A 19,800-nucleotide genomic window follows, 5' to 3' on the forward strand; every position below is an offset into this window, starting at 1 on the left:
TAGGACGAGAACAGTTTATCCATCTTCATGTATCACTGTATTTGTCCGGTGAATTGGAAATCTTACAATATATACCAATGAATAGCAGTGATAAGATGGTTGGGCAAGACCATTCACAGTTGCCAGTATTCATTGTGTCCATTTATGGAAGGCCACATCAGTAAATCTTGTAAACTTTTATTACTATTGCTTGGTCTTGTTATCTGTGGTACAAGGCATCATGTGACTTAGTATATATTTAGTTACCAGGTTTTCCTCACCTTTCCTGGCCAGATGCAAATTAGTTCTTTTCACAGTGGGAATTTAAAGTCAGATACCTAGTTGCTTGATACTTTAAGTAGTTTGTGTTTGTATTCCATCAAAATGGCCAGGGACTTCAGAAAGTTTAAAATTACTCATCTGGTAAGTGGAGCTCAGAATTCCCTTCCCCTGTGCTAAATTGGTGCTAATGCTGTTGGGAAAGGAAAAAGTAACATTAAGTAGTGAGAGCTTTCTTGAAAGAGGCACTTGGTCGTTGCGATGGGCCAAGGAATCAGACAAATCAAGAAATCAAACAAATAAGCATAGGTGCAGCACAGAAATTTTAAATGTGTGGAAAATATCTTGGCATATATTGCAAGATAAGTTAACTACTTCAGTGCTGCTAAATTTTAATTAATTCTACCAAGTTTAGGTAGAGAGGAAAAAATTTGTATTTGTAAACAGGTCAAAGTACTGCCCTCACCTTTGTGTGTGTTAAAGGCCAGAAGAGCAATTTAAACCTCCAAACCTAAAAAAAAAAAAAAATTACATCCTGAATAAGAGTTGTCTTGCATCGTAGGGGAAACTTCCCAAAAATATTTGAGATTTGTGCAAAAAAGAGCTATTTTGAAGTTGAAGCATGTCTTCCAGGTCAGTATTTATATTAAATAGTGCAAGAGTACCAAAATATTTTAGGCTGCAATTTGAAGTGACAAGCTCATTTTAATGTGTTTAAGGTGCAGAGAATGTGGAGCGTGTGTTGTTCACTGTTATTCAAGGAGCAGTGGATTACCCAGATCCTATTGCACAGAAGACTTGTTTTATTATTCTTTCTAAGTTGGTGGAGCTTTGGGGTAAGAATTTCTTTCCAGAATTCCTTTCTGTCTGCTACCACCCATGAAGTAATTCTAGAACTTGAAATATTATTTTTCTTTTTAGGAGGTAAAGATGGACCAGTAGGTTTTGCAGACTTTGTCTACAAGCACATTGTTCCTGCATGTTTCTTAGCACCTTTGAAGCAAACATTTGACTTAGCAGATGCCCAGACAGTACTGGTGTGTATTATGGATGTTTTTTTGCATTCATTCTTTTGGTGGGCAGATTCAAGCTAACAAACCTACAATGGCCATGTGGTATTAAAGACTGTCATCTCAGAAATAAAATCCCTTAGGCTTTGTGAGTTGGTTTTTTTGGGGTTTTTTTTTTTTAAAGTATCTGTGTTATTAATTATTGAATACTGTGATAGTGTATTCTGTAGTTTATCTAGGCTCAAAATCAATTGCAGATCTGAGTATTTAACACTGACCTGTATTACTTATTAACTAATGTTCAGTGAAAGCGAGCACACAGAGTTGGCTGTTCTCTAGTTCATTTTGGATTCAGCAGTGCAGAAATTTTTCTGATTAGAGTGGAACAAAACATGGAAGGTCAAGACTTGGCATTGTGTGAGGGGAAAATGAAGGGATAATGGCATGAGCTAGCCCTTGTTTTGGGCCTCATTAGGTTCTTTAGCTTTGAATACTGAACCAATAGACCAATGCAATAGTCTAATGCTATGTATTACCTTTCAGGCTTTATCAGAATGTGCAGTGACGTTAAAAACAATTCATCTCAAAAGGGTAAGCTTCATCATAGTTCATAGGGAGTAACTGTCATATGTTTCTTTCTAGTGGTTTTATCAATTTCTAAAAGTTAGATACTTACTAGGATAAATTCCTACTGTACTGGTATATAAAATAACAGGATGATCATAATGCTGTGCAGAGATACAGGATGCGGTAGTTCTACCTCTTGATAAATTACTTCAAAATACCGACTTGTCATTAAGGAGAAAAATCTGCTCACTTTATTGTTACTGTGTTTAATTCATCAGTTGGCATTCTTTCTTTCTTCTAAGTGTGTAATTAAACTGATACAAAAGAGCAATTAGTGATATACTGTAGAGCACTTCTGTGTGAAGAATAAAGGTATATTTTGATGTGTAGGAGACTAGATGAAATGCATTTATGGAACAGATTGGTTTTGTCTTGTCTAATGCCTGAAAAAGTACAGTGTATCCTATTTTTAATAGGAGATGAAATAGTTTCTGTGTTCATGTTAGTTTTTGTTACATCATTTAACTTACAGGCTATCTTTTCTGTCAAATGCAAGTAAAACTCACAACTACAGAAAACTGTAAGAAATTATAAACTGGTAGAGAAGAGATTGAGTTTTAATTGAGGAATCCTTTTTCCCCAGAAGTAAGGAAGAGATAAATCTGTACGAAGACAAGCTTTGGTAAAGGAAGTAACTGTCTATTATGAATACTGTTTCTTTTAACAGTCATAGTTTAGGAACAATGTTCCCCAATTTAGTGTTCCCACTGCAACACTCGAAACCATGTGGTTCTTGCTCACTCTCCCCTCCCGTTCCATTCCCTCTCCTAGTGTCTGGGAGAGGGAGAGAGAGAGAGAAAGAGAATGGGCTGGAGAGGAGAATTGGAGGCACAAAAGGTGAAGATCATAGTTTGAGATAAGAACAATTTACTGGGAGCAGCAGTGAAATAAGAGGCATAACAGCAACAATATAAATAAAAGGGTACAAGTAAAGCAAACGATTTACATGTGAAAAAAAATTGCTCACCACACAGAAACCAGTTATACTTGAACTGCTGCCACACTGCCCTGGAAAGGTGGTACAGAATAACCACCCCTTCTGGCTACTGCAAAAATTACCCTGTCTGGGTCAGAACTAGGACAAACACTACTGCTACAAAGTGATCTGAAATCTTCTCCACTAATGTGAACTGTGGAACGAATGTTCAGGTTCTAGGGTAACTTACCTGAATTAATAAAGTTGATTCACTTTCCCTTGGTAAATCTATTGGGTCACGTTTATATTCTGCCAGTGTGTACACTAATCCTTCCTGTGATGAAAATTATCTGATAAATATCACTAAAGAAAACAAAAACTGAAGTGTTAATCAAAATACTTGCTTCACTCAAAGGTTTGGACATTCCATTTTATTACTGCTTAGTTCCGTGCAGATTACATAGTGTTACAAGGAGAAATACTGTGTTCAGCTGCCCTTGCCTACTGAATTTTGCAATGGCAGTAGTATGGTAAAGCATTTGACTGATACGAATGCCCGGTTTTTTTATTTTTTCCAAATGTCAGATAGGGAAATTGGAGCTGCCTTTACAATTAGCTGACTCTTATAGTTGACACATAACAAACTGTTTGGCTCTGTTGAAATTCTTATTTCAGTGCAATTTTTAGTGCATTTTTCTTCTGTGTAACAAAAGATACCAAATTGCTCAATCTTGGCATTAAAGGTTATACTGCAATGTTTTTATTGGCTAACAGCTGAGAACAACATAAGCATTTGGAAAGCATTACTTCTCTGTAAAATGGTCATGTAGACCACCATAAAGTATAGGGCTATGATTTTCTATTTATTAAAAAATATGCTTGAAGAAATTGTGTACTGCTTTTCTATAGGGTCCTGAGTGCATTCAGTATCTTCAGCAAGATTATCTGCCTTCTTTGCAAGTAGCTCCTGAGATAATCCAGGTAGGAATTACTAAAAGAATATTTGGAAAACTGTTTAACAATCATAAAAGTTAAATGGGAAGAAATGGATATTTACAAAGTTAACCTATCATCCCACAGTAAAATTTACTCAGTTATTGCATATGAGAATAGGATTAATTTATCATAAGGACTAAAGATACTGCAAGGGTGCTTTGCCAAAAAAAAAAAATCTAGTGCATGTGACTAAGCAATCTTCTAGTTTAATTCAAATTTTAACTTGAAGATATCCTTGTAGATGATCTTGTTTCTGTCTCCCGAGCTAAAAGTGAATCGGATATGCTGTATTTAAAAAAAAAAGAGCCCCAAACAAATAGTTTTAAACCCTAGAATGCACCTGGACTGTCAATAGCCTTTTACAAGTTTTTATCCATAACATGCTTTTCTTTGGTTGTACATTAGGGACAATACAATTATTGATGGCTTTGTATATGAATGTATCTCAGGTTGTCTTGTTGTTCATTTAGTTACTTTGTATTTTGTTGTTCTCTCCCGCAGGAATTCTGTCAAGCACTTCAGCAACCTGATGCTAAAGTTTTTAAAAATTACTTAAAGGTATAAAGATTTTTTTTTTAATAGCTTTAGTTCCATTTGAACTTTGCCATACCATTCAGTCATAGTAGTGACTTGAAGTAAAATCAAAATATTGAATTATTTAGTAATTTTTAGCTATTGGGAATTGTAAAAGCAGTTAATTGGAAAGACAGAGCAAACAACAACAAACCTACATCTATAAAATTATCACTTATTCTTAGCACCTTGCTGTCTCAGTTTGATATTCTCGTGGCTTTTGTTTAATAGCTGAAAAAGCAAAAATGTTGATGCTATAATCGTAGAGAATGTCAGAATGCATAATTTTTGAGGGTGTGAGTGTAAACAAATAGCACAAGTCACATCCTTGAACTTAATGTGTTTAGTATGTTAAACACAAACATGAGCTCTGTCAAACTAATTCTCTTATACCTCAAGCATCCCATGTCTCATATTTCCTTTGTTTTAATTTTTTAAAAACAATTTTTCACAGGTATTTTTCCAGCGAGCCAAACCCTAAGGAAAGTACTGGAATCTCATGTACCTGTTTCCATAATGCAGAACTCTGGTTGTTAACTTATAAAAACGCTAACTCTTGTGCCATTCAACCTGGTTTTGTCTTTAAGAAATGTTGCTTTGTGCTCACATCGGTATGTACTTTAACCTTGCGCAAAAAAGAAAAGCAAATTCCTCACCTGTGTCTCAGACATGAAGGTATGTGACAACATGAAAAATTATCTGTATACACAAACTTTTATTATGTATAGGATGATTTAAGCTTACACTGTTACTCATACAGCAGTGAAATGACACTTATTTTTTAAATTAAATGAATTAAATGTAAAAATACCTTCAGACCATAGCAATGGTTATTAAAATGTGTACATTTTTGATACGGAGTAAAATGTTTTAATAAGACATAAAATTCATTTGTTCATGTATGGTGACATGAAAATAAAACAATCAAAGTCCTTCTTGTAGATAGTCATTTTATGGAAGTTGTCTTAATGATAAAATATATATATACCTCCTATAAAACAGATTGGTGTAATAAATGATTTCACTTAAAAGTAGCATCTGGTTCTATCTTTTTTTTATAAAAACAATAAAATTTTATCCAGTGAAATGTGTAAGTCTCTCTGAATCATTTTAGCTGAATCTTCAGAAGCTACAGCATTCTTAAACCTTCTGGCTGTTACCTTTGAGTAGAACCTGGCAATTTTTCTCATGCTTAGATAATAAATTGTATTGCTCCCCTTGCCTGTGGAAGATGCTGGCAGAAAGAATTGCTTTCACTGCAATATTTCAGTAGTGTCAATGGTCTATACAGTGATTTTAGTAGAATGCCGCTATTTTATTTTTTAAATTGTGTAACATGACAGGTTTTTGTAACTATTTCATAGGGGCAGGGGAAAGTTCAAGTTTTGCCATGCGTGGGATTTAATATCATCCTCATGAACTGACATCCATGGTAAAAATCTGACTTACCTCTATCATAATCAGATATCTGTAGTTTGTCTTGGGGTGTTTCTGACTTGCTATGAGGTGGGTACCTGCAGGGTATGTGCATGATGCACCTTATACAGACATATACAGTATGATAATCACAGAATCATTTAGATTATAAAAGACCTCTGAGCCCATCAAGTCCAACCACTCACCCAGCACTGCCAAGCCCACCACTCAGTCATGACCCCAAGTGCCACATCCAGCACATCTGCTAAATACCTCCAGAGCTGGTGACTCAACCACTTGCCCAGCAGCCTATTCCACTGCCTGATCACCCTTTTGGCAATGAAATTCTTTCTAATATCCAATCTAAATCTCACCTGGACCAGCTTGAGGCCGTTTCCTCTTTTCCTGGTGATTGTGAAGATTATTTGGCAGATAGGTTTTGCATTTGTTGCTCTAGCACGAAGACTTACCTGTCCCTTTCTGTTTCTCTGTTCTTCCTTCATATGATGGTTGTTCAATATACGAGGCATTTCAAAAAAGCAGAAGAATAGGCTCCAGAGCAAGAGTTTTTTTTATCTAAGAATGGTTTTTTTACTGTCAATACAAATGACTATTCCACTGAATTCTCCTAAGTGGTTTTGTATCTATGCGACAAGAGGAAGAGTGTAATTTGTTCACTTTTGGACTGAGGTTTGCCTGGGAACCCAAAGCTGTATATCTAGTAAACAGTTTTGGAATGAATTCTCTGGTGGCAAGCTGGAAGGAGCTGTCTTACATCATGGAATTGCATCTCTTCCCTCTGCAAAACTATGGAAGAAAATGGTTTAAGTAACATGGAACTATGAAAGGCAGTTCCAGCAGAAGCTGGCTGTTGAACAGCTTTGCTTATTCTCCTTCAGCTGTGGTGCCTCCTAAAAAATTAAATACAGAAAGCAAATAGATTACAAGAGTAAATGGCTCAAAAGCTTTGGTTTTCTTTAGAGAATTTGTGATATGGGAAAAACAATGTTTAACTTGCTTATGAGTTTCAAGAGTTACTGTTCTCACCCACTTACTGCTATAGTTATAGTGGTTGTCCTTTTGGTAGGGTTTGTAAAATACAATTTCTCACTCAAAACTTTTAAGTTAAATAATGCAATGAGATATTCATTTTTTGGTGTTCTCATTTTTGCTAGGTTCCCCAGAGGGTCCCAAGAAAAAGATTAGAAGAATGTACTATATTTTGCCTATTTTTGTGCCCTCAGCTCAGCTCTGATTGATTGTGTTCAGCTTAATTTTTTTTTTGGTTTTTTTTGGTTGGTTGGTTTTGGGGGTTTTTTGTTTTTGTGTCCCTAGCATATTTTTTGAGTTCTGTCATTCACAGCTACATGTGTGAAAAGACTGTTTGCAACATGCCAGCTTTAGCTGCACTCCCCATAGCCATATTGTTAGGATGAAGAGTTGCAATAGTGTACAGCTACAAACTGCTGAATTTGTGAACATGAATGAGGATCCAAATGCAAAAGAGGTGAAGAATACCAAAAGTTTTACATGTATGTTAAAAATAAATGGAAGCAAGCAAAGTAAAAAAAATACTAGGATGATATTGCAATGGCACTTTCCGTTTTGGTGCCTGTTTTTTCCTATTCTTAAATTGGACATAACTTTTTTCTCTGATTAATGCTGTGAAACATTTAAAGGTTAGAGAAGATCTTCCATGCATAAGGATCACTTATTATGTTGCAGACATACCCTAAAAAAATGAACAATTTGGACCATGCAAACCATATGAATCTTTCTAAATGCTCCAAGAACAGGGGAAAGCACATGGGATGGTAACTGCAGTGAGAGCAGTCAGTGGCCAGCCCCAGGGCCTGGGTGACACTGCATCTGAGATTCTCTAGGTCTTAAGTACACAAAGTCCTGGGGAACCTGGTCTGAAGTCAGCACTGACACTGCTTTGAGCAGGTCTCTGCACCAGAGACCTCATCCATCCTGAGTGAGACTATGATTTAAAACATCCAGTTCTAAAAAGCATCATCATGCTCAGGTAGCAGTTTTGTTTTATTCAAAAGCGGAAGCAAATACATATTCACAAAGAAAAGGTCACAGGCATTTTCATGATTTTATGGGGGCCCTTGAATCTGATGAATATTTCTGAAGAAGACAAAGCTGGCTCATGGGTATCCACCTGATAAAAAAAGTATGGCTTGCAAGGCTGGGTATAAAGTAAAGGGTAACAGAAATGAACCATGTAACTTCTGAGGACCACTGTAGTGTCTTGAAAGATGCAAGGACAGAATGCAAGTGTAGTGGGGAACTATTCCCTCTAAAATGTAGCATTGTAAAGCAAAACTCAGATATCAACAAATGGGGAACATAAATTAAGCACTTACATATTGTAAGACCAAAAATGTATCAATTTATCAGTTTCCCTGAGGAGAATTTTGGAAAAAGCTAAGTGCCATGTAACAAGTGAAGCAGAGGAAGTCTGGACTTGTGATAAAACTTAAGAAAGGTAAGATAATAAAAATAAACAAAGCCTGTCAGCAAGAAGCTGCTGTCAGTCCCTCAAGAGATTAGGCGTCCAAGATTTGGGAAGATGATAACTCCAAACAGGAAATGTAGAGGATCAAAGAAAAGGATAAGGGAGGGAAAAGAAATCTGGAGAGGGAAAAAAATCTTTTCACTGTTTTCCCCACTGTCATTATGACCACATTACATTAGGCATAAATTACAAAGTTATCAATATCTTTCATTATACAGATCATTTATTGGAACAGTAACATTACCGGACAGACAAAAAAATACTTAGGAAGGGATGAATCAGCCAGGAACTTTGCTTTAAAACATACCAGTAAAAACTGAGCGGTAGCAGGGACGTGAAAACCACCACGATTTCGTGAGCTTTAAAACTGTGAAACACGCATTAGACATGCCGGGACACCATTTCTCCCGGGTGTCCCTCGAGCCCGCCGTGGGGAGCGGATCCCAGAGCTCTGGCTCCATGGTCTGCGGCACAGGCAGCTCTGCCTCGGGGAACCGGGAAAGCGAAACCTCCGCCGGACCGATTACGCAGCAAAAAAATCACCACGGCATCCTCCCCGGCACCGCTCCAAGCCCGTTGGGAACATCGCCCCAGCGAAAGCACCCGGAGTGACCACTTTCATACAACATCCGACTGCCACTGTCCCGTGTTTGCAGACGCTTCCCTGTCCCGCGGCTCACCGCCCCGAGGCCGGGCGCCGCTCCCTGCCCCAAGGCGCGGGGCTGGCCCCAGGCCCGCCGGGCGGGCAGGGCGCGGTGCATACGCCGCCCGGGCGGTGCCTGGGCCGCTCCGCCTCCCCCGCCGCGGCAGGAAGCCGGAAGCGGCCGGGGCGCTGGGCAGGCCGGCGGGAGGCGGCTGGTGCGTGGGGCTGCCGGGCCGGGCAGGGCAGGGCGGGTTCGGGGTGGCCGCGGAGGGCCGAGCCGAGGTGAGCCGTGGCGGCCGCTTGCCCTCGCCGCCACCGCGCCGGTGCCGAGGGGAGGCGGCCGCCGCCGGGCGCGGTGGTTTCAGTTTCCCGGGGCGGCGGCGGGGCCTTCCCGGGAGCTGCCGGGTCGCGGGCGGCGGTGGCGCCCCGAGGTAGCGGCGGCACGGCTGTGTAGCCCGGGAGGGACGAGGCGCGGCCGGCCCGTGGCCTCGGCCCTTGCCCGGGGCCCGGCCCTTGCGCCGGTCTCGGTGATTTCTGGCCCCGTCAAAGTGCCTCCGTAAGCGGCGTCGCCTTCGTGGCTGTAGGAGTCGTAAAGTTTTATCTCGGGAAGCTCGTCCTGCTGCTCGTCCTGTGATGAGCTCCGGAGCTGTGCCCGCCGTACCTCAGCCTGGCCCTCCGTTGCTTTCCAGGAGCTGCAGTCCCAGACAGGCCGAGTCCTCTCCTGCGTTACGGACTGGGCGTGCCGAGAGCAGGGGTGATGAGCAGCACTGGAGCCAGGCTTGCCGTTTGTTTTGTGTGCCTTTGGGAGAATGTGCTGTTTCCTTAGGGTTCAAGCAGCACCTGGTGTGGCCAAGGGCAGGGTATTTCCATGATTGAGGTGCCAGCTGTTGGACTGGAAAGTCCCGTAAGCAGGTCATAGATGAAGAAAACAGAGGTAGGAAGCAGGAGGTTTAGAGAGAGAAGCTTCTTCTCTAAGTCTTGAGAGAGGCCATACAGGGAAGTGTAAAACCTTAATAGTTTCCAGACTGTAAATAACATTTCTTTGGAACCTCAGCACCTTGCCTGTTTGCTTTGGTGGCATATAGGATCTTGCCTGTAAACACAAAGAGCCATCACTTTTAACTTCATCATCAGTCCCTGCTTGCCTGGTGAAGGTGTACATTGCAGCTGTCAACAGGGCAGTCATACCTGCCTTGTGTGCTTATCCTGCATGCCTGAGGTAACAGAAAACTTCATGTTAATTAGAAGCAGTCAGTACTTCTGCTACAAAGCGTTGGGAATTTTAAAACAAAGGACATCAGCAACGCAATCTTTTTTCAGTACAATCCTCTCTGCTGATAAATTTAAAAAGTAGTAGCATGACGAGAAGCAGAAAAATATTCAGCAAAAAACTCCTAAAAAGTGTGAAATACTGAGTCATGAGGGACAACAAATCAAACTGCTACCTGGAGAAATTTCTTTAGATGTATATGAGGAGCTTTGGACTCATACCAGACTAAATGACCATAAGTGAGATGTGAAGAAATAGAAAGTTCAGCATTAAGTCTAGTGATAGGATCAGTCATACAGATAGACCTGTTGGGCTTTTTTTTCGGGTGGTTTTTTTTTTAATGGGAAACCCTTTGTTACTTGATTTAGGAATATAGTGGAAGATATGAAAACTTGACCTGCTGAGTATTTAGCAAAGATCAGTTATGACTGTCAGAGAATGCAAACTATTAAATCAAAGGAGGCCTAACATATTACCTAAGTTATTCGATCTAATTAGTCTAATTCGAAGGTTAAAGCTGAATGAGACTTTATACCTTAACAGTGAAGACTCTGCCAAAAAGAGTGTACTCCTTTAACAAAAAAGTGTAATAGTGCAATACAACTTTGTTTTGCTGCTCAGTGTGCATCCTGGGATTAATATTGGCATATTTATATCTGTAGTTCTAAGGGAAAAAAACCCCAGACCTTGAGAATGCATTAATGACTTGCTGATTTGGGATTTTTATTAATAACCCCTAAATGATACTGAAGATTGTCTGTTGCAGACATGTCATTTTGTTTTTTTATCCATTGGTCTTTGTGCAAATTTAATTATAAAGTAAGAAGGTAAAGGAAAAGAGCTGATCTTGTGCATAAGCTACGTCATCTTTATCTTTTTTGCAAATATAGTAATTCAGTCTCTTACAGGCTTCTAAATTTTTTTCTTATTTGAGTAGACTTTGGTGAAGTGTTTCTGTGCACTTTTTGTCTGCTTAGAAAGGATTTGTAAAGTTTCTGTGTTTTGATATGAGTCTAATGAAAGTTGTTTGGAAGTAAATAAAAAAATACATGTGTACTGGTAATGTGCCTGCTGTCTTGTAACAAGCAGGGTTTTAATTATGAGGAATGTTTTAATTCGAAGATTTTGCAAATGGTTTACAGAGCAGGCTGTGCATTATTTCTTTGCATCTGCTCTTCCTTACCTTCTGTGTCTGCATCAGAGATAGCTCCTTGGCATCTACAGTAATTGCCTGATGGGAGAAATCATCTTATTCTACTATTGCAAATTGTCTTGTCAGAGTTAACCAAGAATTGTAAGGGTTGGGGATGTGGTGTTAGGTTTTTTTTTGTTTGTTTGTTTAGATTGGACATAGTAGGGATTTTGTCCCCTTCAGAGGCATTAAGAACTTTGTCTAGATTTTGCAAATGGCATTGCCACATGACTCTCAATTAATTGTAGAGTTGTATCAGGCCTTTGCATTGTGTCTTTGCAAGAAGCTTCACATCTCACGTGAGTGAATAGCTGAATGAAAGTATGAAGTCTGCAGTGACTGCGTGTAGGGAAATGTGTTCAGAGTCACAAGAGCGTGTGTGTGCAGCGCAGCAGGGTAGGATCAGGAGCAGTGCACAGATGTGTGCTCCAGCTGGCTGCCGGGGCAGGGTGGGAGAATGGTGCCTGCTGTGCGCCTTTCTCCGCTCTCCTGTGGTGCGCACTGGGAGGCTCCCGCGTCACCTTGTGCACCAGGGAGCTATCAGAAAATGCCGGTCACCTTCTGGTAACAAACACAGGAAATTCTATCATGCCTCTTTTTCAATAGTTACAGGAAAGGCATCTTTCTTTGCGTATCAGTCAGCAGTTTCTGTCAAGTAACACGTGCAAGTAACAGGCAGTGTCCCCTGCCAAGCTGATCAAGGACTGCTATTGTAGGAGCTTCCCCTGGTCCAGTTGCCATTTTGCTCTTGAGATTCTTTAGGTTTGGGAAGCTGCATCTTTGATTTTAGAGCCTTTTGGTAGGTTTAATGGCAAAATCAGTGTGTTAATTAAACCTAAAAGTTAAAGGTGTTCACCTGTAGCTCCTGCTGTTTTGGCAAGCAGGAAAATCTGGCAGTTATAAAGTTTGATTAAATTAAAATTATTAACATGAAACAAAAGTTTTTTTTCTTTCTTTTGAATCAGTGAAGACCTGAGTATTTGATAGTTCACATTTCAGGAAGGGTGGGGAAGCCAGGCTGTCTCTCTAGATGTAACATACCCAGTATGAAATTTTAGAGATGAGAGAAATGTCCCTTCATATCTTTCAGTAGTAGTTGCTGGTTCTAGCAAGTGGGTAAAAATACTTGTGTTGGTCATGACTTTTTTCTAGCTCATGTAAAAATAGCGTTTTGTGAGTTGTTAGTCCTGTTCCAGTACAATTCTACTGATAGGCAACTTCCAGAGCCAAAGTGATCTAAAATATTTGTATACATACCTGCCATCATCTCTAATTTCTGTTCTTTGGCATGTATACAGAATAATGGAATACAATTACAGGTCTTGCTCATCTTTGGAAGATGTTGTGCATGTGTTTTTTACTCTTTTCTATAGATTTTGTTACTTTATAATTTGAACACTGTGCACAACAGTAAAGGGATTACAAAGCTTTCACCTTTCCAGTTGATTTTTCAAACAAAGTTTGAGGAATCCAGACATTAAATGCAGAGAGGTGTTATGTTGATGGCATTAGTTTTGATTGTTGGGCTTGTTTTTGTTTCCATGTTTCACCTCCTATTCCTCTACTTGATTGTTCTTAATTCTCCATGTCTTTGGAGTTACAGTTGGGGTTTGGGTATTTGTATTTCTTTCTAATTAAGGTAAGTCCCTTTCATGTATTTTATTAAATTATAATTCAGTGTATTGAACCTTCTGTTTTTAAGGTGAAAAAGAAAACTCAATCAAAGAGCAAAGATGCAGAGCACTCCAAATTACCTCTGGCTGTTGTCTGACATTCTAGGGCAGGGAGCGACTGCAAATGTTTTCCGGGGGCGACAGAAGGTTTGTGAGAAATTTTCATATACAAGTAGCTTAATGATATCAACAAAAAAAGTTCAAGATTTAGGCCTAGAGAATGTATCTGTGTAGTTATTCATGCTTAGTTTTTAGCATTTGTCCATTGAATTAGAGTTCTGTAGTTAGATTTACGAGGATTTGTTTTTAATGTTGTATTATTTTTCCTTGTAAAATATTAACTGTTATAAATTCTTCATTCCCTTTTTTCTTCAGTTTTATGGAAAAAAAAATTCTTGTTTATGAATTTGAATAGGAATAAGTTACCCACCAGTTTCCCTTACATGAGTCTATGTTTTATATCTTTGTTAAATTGACCTTTCATTGTTTTTCATATGTTTCTTTAAAACCTGTTTCGGTGATTTTTATGATTTTTGTATTGTAAGTGAAATATTCTTACTGTTGTGTATGAAGTTGTTAGTTGTTGTCTGTAAGTCAGTTTTTGAATGTTAAATATCTTCTTGGTGTCATGCCTTGAATAATCAGTGCAAAATAGTAATTTTTTTGCCATGTAAATAATACACTCGTGTATGTTGCAACCTGAGTGAGGAGCTACAATGACCTTACTTGTGTAGGTCATTCAATTCCTATGAATTTCAGACTATGTCTCAAAAAGTGAAGATAAGCATAGGTGTGAAAGTTCCCTTACAGTAATGATAGTCTGTGTGAAATCAGTATGAAGTGATTGATAAGCTGTAGTGTTTCTGTGTTCACATTTAAGTGTGAAGCAACATTAAGCAATAATTTAGCAGTTAGTGTGCTTTTCTGGGTGACTGAATTTCAATGCAGAATGATTCCTCTGTAAACCAGATTCGTGGTTGCACCTGTCATCACCCTCACTAGTCTGAGCCAGTGAGCTGCAGCTCATTGTTAAGGGGAGAAAGCTTGTACCTGGGCACCAGTAGTGCATGTAAGTGTGCTGCACGGCACACCTTGTCCGGGCACAGGAAGGCTGTGTCCTTAGAAAGAATCTGTTGCACAAACTGCTAATGCAAGCTTATTCCTAGTGTGGGCACAGGGAGGTGCTTTGCCCTGAGAGGGACAGGAGTTGCACTTTCAGCTGGTGCTGTTGTTGCCTCAGCATGTTGGGGCTTAGTCCCACTTGAGAGCTTAAGTCTGATTAAGCTCATGATTGTGCTTCTGACACTTATTATGTGGGTTTGAACTGCTTGAGGATTTTCCATCAGTGGCACATAGTGCTTGAAACAAAACCTTTGAGAAAACAAGATACTGGTTTATCAGTGTAAACAGAACAGTAAAGAAAGAGAGAGCAACATTTGGCTACTGGAAATTGTCTTTCAGCTTAAGCAAGCCAAGTATGTGTGTGCCTCTCATTGATTTGTGCGAGTAACTTGCTGAAAAAATATATTTCAGCTAAGTCTGTGAGTAATTCTTAAACATGTAGCCTTTCTTATGCTAACTATTCTTTTGTTTTAAAGCACTTAGATTTTGTGTCCTAATGAGTTGCCATTCTGCTAGTCTGTTTGCTTCTAGTCTATATTAAGCTAAACAAATTAATTTTTTTTTCAGAATCTGAATTTACACCATAGCACAAAATACTATTTTGAAATATTTCTTGTCTGGTTATGCTCACATCTACAATAGAAGATCTCAAAATGCTTGGATAATGTCAATGTGTATATTTACAATCTTTTGCTTCTGTTTGATGAGTAGTTTATTTGTTTTCAACAGAAAACTGGGGATTTATATGCTGTCAAAGTATTTAACAGTATAAGTTTCCTTCGTCCTGTGGATGTTCAGATGCGAGAGTTTGAAGTATTGAAGAAACTAAACCATAAGAACATTGTCAAATTGTTTGCCATCGAGGAGGAGGTAATGAATTGTAGTTGTGATCTGACATGCAGTAACTGCTTTTTGTTTTATCCATAATTATAGACCATATAGTTACATTTTGAGAAAATGGTAACAAATATGTTGATACAAATACTCACACCCAACCACCACATTTTGGCTTTCTTTCTTCTTTGTTGTTGTTGTTGCTGTTGAAAGAATATACTTGGTTTCAGTAGGTAAAATACCTTCAAAGTGTAGGCACATGTTATGATTCTTCATCTCAAGATTCTTCATCACTGTCCCAAGTTTTATCTTGAATTAGGATTTTTAAGCTGTCTACCTATATTAATATTTAATAGTTGAATAATGGAACTGTTTGATAGTTTAAGGTATTTTGGTTATCCTGGCAATTTTATGCTTTTCCATTGCAACCAATGGAATGATGACATAGGACACGTAGAACTGTATAATAGTATAAATTGCAGCAGCTGAACTGAAACTGAAACTGATCAGTTGAAGTGACCCAGGTGCTGAGATGAGTAAAAAGTAAAGAAGGACAATCAAAGGTACTTTCAGCACTTACAGTGTGTCGTTTCTCATTTGTCCACTTCTCAATACTCCTGTCAACCGGTTGGTGCCTAGAACTTGAGGCTTTCTTAGGTTTTTCTCTGCTTCAAGTTGGAATACATGAAACAATATAAAAATCCGCCTGCACTTCTTTTGAAGAAGATCACCAGAATGGGATTTATGATATATCTATAGATTTTATTTTTCTTTTCTTTTTTGAAAGTGAGATCTTGTGGTTATAAGTAATTTCTGATGTTAGTGTCATAATAATCAGATACTTAATCTCTTGATTTTTTTCCAGACAACTACTAGACACAAAGTACTAGTTATGGAATTTTGTCCATGTGGAAGTTTGTACACAGTTTTAGAGGAGCCATCTAATGCCTTTGGTTTGCCAGAATCTGAGTTCTTAATTGTTTTGAGAGATGTGGGTATGTAGACTTTGCTCTTTAGTCTAATTTTTTGAATGAAACAAACTCATACTTGTTTTGTTTATCTTGGAACGGGAAGAGACAAATTTAAATCAATGTCAACTAATTGAACAAATGAATATGGTCACATGGAATTACATCCTTTATTTGTGTCTATATTGGTATAGGTAGCTGCATTAAGAAGCCATTTCTGTTTAAAGAATTCATACAATTTTTTTTCTGTATTTCAAGATTATTTTTCACACGTTGAACTGATGTCTAGTGATAATTTCAGAAGAGTAAACAAGAAAAATAATGTGGTTTACTTGTGTTTACCTGCTGTAAAATTTTTCTCCATTACTTTATGGGAAAGATGTTTCTGAGAGCAAGAAATACTGTAATTTGGCTGCTTGGAAAGGGAAAAAAAAGCAATCTCTGTTCATGGTCTTTTTGTTAGTTGAGTGTCCCTTCTCATACCTATTACCCAATGAGAACATAAGCATGTCTTCTTAGCATCAGTTACAATTCAGTGTTTGCACAGTCTGTGTCACAAATTGTACATGAATTCTGTATTTATTTTTTTAATTGAAGTGGCTGGGATGAATCATCTCCGTGAGAATGGAATAGTGCACCGAGACATCAAACCAGGCAATATAATGCGTGTTATAGGTGAAGATGGTCAGTCTGTTTACAAACTTACAGACTTCGGTGCTGCAAGAGAACTTGAAGATGATGAACAATTTGTTTCTCTCTATGGCACAGAAGAGTATTTAGTAAGCCCATATGATTTCATTTTCTGTCAAAGAAATGTTTGAAGCCTGAGGCCCTGTGTGATTATAGTTGAATAGGTGAAGGTCAGGTTGTTGGGAATTAGTATTTAAACCTCTGTATTATAATTGTTTTTATAACTTTCCACTGCACTTTTTCACCTTGTGCCATGCCATCTTCTGCTGATGTAAATACATCAGCTTTGAAATAATTTCCTGGTCTAACTTCAACTGTTGCCTTGTGTGAAAGGAGGAACAACAATATTTTAGTTATGAATATATTTGCCTTTATCTCTGTAGATGTGTTTTAGTTTGTGTTTGAGCTATTTGCATGACATTAGGTGTAGTTAAGATTCATGGGAAGCCTTGGCTAACAAAAGAGAGGCAGGTAGAGAAGTATCAAGACAAGCACCTTACCATGATTTTCTTCCTGCCATGTTTGGCCACATGTGCATTATAACTGATACTCTCCTCTGCTATGGATCTTTTTTCAATTTGGTTTCTGTTGTTTCAAAATTATCTGGAGGAATACTGAATTTCTTCTGTTCTTTAGTGGCCTTTTATACTAGTAGTCACTCTTCAGCTGAATTTTAAAATATTTTCTGCAAACCTTTTCATAAAAATGACTGTCATACCTAGGAATATAGTGATATTTGTTAGAATACCTTAAGCGACTTCTTGGATGCAAGCAAGCTCTGCTTTTTTAAAGAGCTGAAAGTTTAGACTTGCAAATTACCTTGCTGTGAAAGGATAGATTGAATTTTTGTCTTCATAAGGTTTCATAAAGCAATTCTAACCTTTTTTTTCTCTTTAGCATCCTGATATGTATGAGCGAGCAGTTTTGAGAAAAGAGCATCAGAAGAAGTATGGAGCAACAGTTGATCTGTGGAGCATAGGGGTGACCTTTTACCATGCTGCAACAGGGAGTTTGCCTTTCCGACCTTTTGGAGGACCTCGTAGAAATAAGGAAGTGATGTAGGTAATTTAGAAGGAGTATGTTATCTGATGGTAAATTAAATCAGCCCTTGAAATGCTTTTTTACCAAGGAATCCTACACATATATAACAAACATTAAAACGGTGAAAATATTTAAGGAAAAATACTCTTTTGTTGTTGTATAGCCCCAGTAGGCAGCTGAGCATCACACAGCTGTTCTCTTACTCCTCTGTAGTGGGATGGGGAAGAGAATTGGAAGGGTGAAAGTGCAAAAACTCATGGGTTGATTTAAAGACAGTTGAATAAGTAAAAAAAGTCCACAACAAGCAGCACCCCTTGCCTCTTAAACACAAAGGGAAACAAAACCAAGAAAAGCAAGTAATGCAGAAAAATCCCCAGTTGCTCACAACCAGCCAACAGTCAGTCCCTGACCAAATGCCACACTGGCAAATTCTTCCCCACCTCCTCCTTACCTTCTGTTGCCGATCAATATGGTATGGTATGGAATATCCCTTGGGTCAGGTGTCCTGCTGTGTCCCCTTTCAATTTCCTGCCTGCCCTCAGCCTACTTGTGGTTGGGGCAATAGAACATTTAAAAACTCCTTAATTCTGTGGAAGCACTGCTCAGCAATGGCTAAACATGACTGTGTTATTAACACTGTTTTAGTCACAAATCCAAAACATAGTGCCATACGCTACTGTGAAGAAAATTAATTCTATCCCAGCCAAAATTAGTAGAAACATTCTGCTTCAACAGGGATTTTACTGTGTGGCACCTTAAGACCTGAACTAAGCATTTTAATTGAGAAAGACCTGAACTGAGCTCCCCCAAAATACTGCTGTTTTTCCAAATATGTGTCCTTCAGTATGGCACAAGGCTGGTCTGTTAAAGTGCAGTGTGTATAACTTGGATACTCGGGCAAAATTATGCTGTTCTGAAATGGGTTTTCAGTGCTGCACATTTTCGTTGTCCTTTAAATGATGGTCTTCCCCAGCAGTCTGGGAATGAGTGCACAACCCTGAGACTGACATTTGAGTAGTATAATTGTGGACTGCAGCGGAAGATAACAGGAGTAGCTCCTCAAGGGAAACAGAAGTGTCTGAGATGTGATGATTGTATCTGATTCCTGTTAGTCTGGTTCTGTTTTGTTTTTTGGTGTGTTGCATTTTAAAAATAAAACAAGGTGGTACTTGGAAGCTCTAACACATCAATAACATCTCTGTTCCAGTACTCCGTGAAAAACTGACTTCTGTTTTCTTAGTTGAAGAAATTACCGATCTTGTGACTTTTTTGTCCCACAGAAATTCTTGTTGTAGCTGCTTAAGAGATGTTTTGTATGTACCTTATCCTGCAAAAAGAGAAAGCCCAACTGAAATTTTCTGTTGCAGAAAACCTGTTGTTCCTCATTTGTTTCATGTGAAATTTGAGAAATACTTGCCTCTGCAATACAAAGTTAAACAACACCAAATTGTATGTAGATTTCTAGATATTCCATCTCTATTTTCAAGCCAGTTTGTAGTGGCTAAATATCATTTCTTGCTATGGAACATGCTAGAACTTAGTCATGTTGATGTCTAAATTGAATTAAATTGACTTTGAGTAATTAACTCTTGTGAAAACATTTGGTTTCCTTCAGTATGCTGGAGATACCTCCTGAACTTTTCCGCAAGGCTGCGGTAGACAAAGTTGCTTCTCCAGCATAGCTTTTTGTTCTTTACTCTTTTAGCACTGCTCTGTCAGCTTGTAAGTGAAGCTTCCTAATTATTACACCATCTACAAATTTAGACCAACCTGTTGTTTAAATTTGTATTATTACTGCCTCTTTGAGTATTAGTTACTAGACCTATGTATGTATAAGAGGTAGTAGTTAAAGTCTCCATTATTTTTGTAATATATTGCAGGTATCAAATAATTACTCAAAAGCCTTCTGGTACTATTTCTGGAGTACAGAAAGCAGAAAATGGATCTATTGAGTGGAGTAGCAAGATGCCTGTTTCTTGTAGCCTTTCAAAGTAAGTTTGAACTTACAAATGTTCACAAAATGTTTCAGTGTCCCTTGATTGAG

General features: G+C 38.5%; 2 protein-coding genes across 4 annotated transcripts in view; both read left to right on the forward strand.

Annotated features, from left to right (window-relative positions):
• XPOT (exportin for tRNA) overlaps positions 1–5,467 on the forward strand; it is a 28,706-nt gene extending 23,239 nt beyond the window's left edge. For both annotated transcript variants that reach the window (XM_085044246.1, XM_085044237.1), the window contains exons 20-25: positions 978–1,094; positions 1,180–1,295; positions 1,812–1,859; positions 3,721–3,792; positions 4,309–4,365; positions 4,835–5,467. In XM_085044246.1, the coding sequence (XP_084900372.1) occupies positions 978–1,094; positions 1,180–1,295; positions 1,812–1,859; positions 3,721–3,792; positions 4,309–4,365; positions 4,835–4,861 (437 nt within the window). In that variant the 3' untranslated portion in view covers positions 4,862–5,467. The remainder of the gene's footprint in view (positions 1–977; positions 1,095–1,179; positions 1,296–1,811; positions 1,860–3,720; positions 3,793–4,308; positions 4,366–4,834) is intronic.
• Positions 5,468–9,084: 3,617 nt separating this feature from the next.
• The window catches only part of TBK1 (TANK binding kinase 1), a 28,168-nt gene continuing 17,452 nt past the window's right edge, over positions 9,085–19,800 (forward strand). For both annotated transcript variants that reach the window (XR_014847248.1, XM_085044259.1), the window contains exons 1-7: positions 9,085–9,181; positions 13,131–13,248; positions 14,953–15,093; positions 15,923–16,052; positions 16,623–16,804; positions 17,613–17,773; positions 19,637–19,747. Coding sequence is in view for 1 of the 2 variants with exons in the window: in XM_085044259.1 (XP_084900385.1) it covers positions 13,162–13,248; positions 14,953–15,093; positions 15,923–16,052; positions 16,623–16,804; positions 17,613–17,773; positions 19,637–19,747 (812 nt within the window). In the remaining variant the exon portion in view is untranslated. The remainder of the gene's footprint in view (positions 9,182–13,130; positions 13,249–14,952; positions 15,094–15,922; positions 16,053–16,622; positions 16,805–17,612; positions 17,774–19,636; positions 19,748–19,800) is intronic.

The sequence above is a fragment of the Lichenostomus cassidix genome, chromosome 1Aa (genome assembly GCF_008360975.1).
Source record: "Lichenostomus cassidix isolate B80296 chromosome 1Aa, HeHo_3.0, whole genome shotgun sequence".
In the NCBI taxonomy this organism is placed as follows: Eukaryota; Metazoa; Chordata; class Aves; order Passeriformes; family Meliphagidae; genus Lichenostomus; species Lichenostomus cassidix.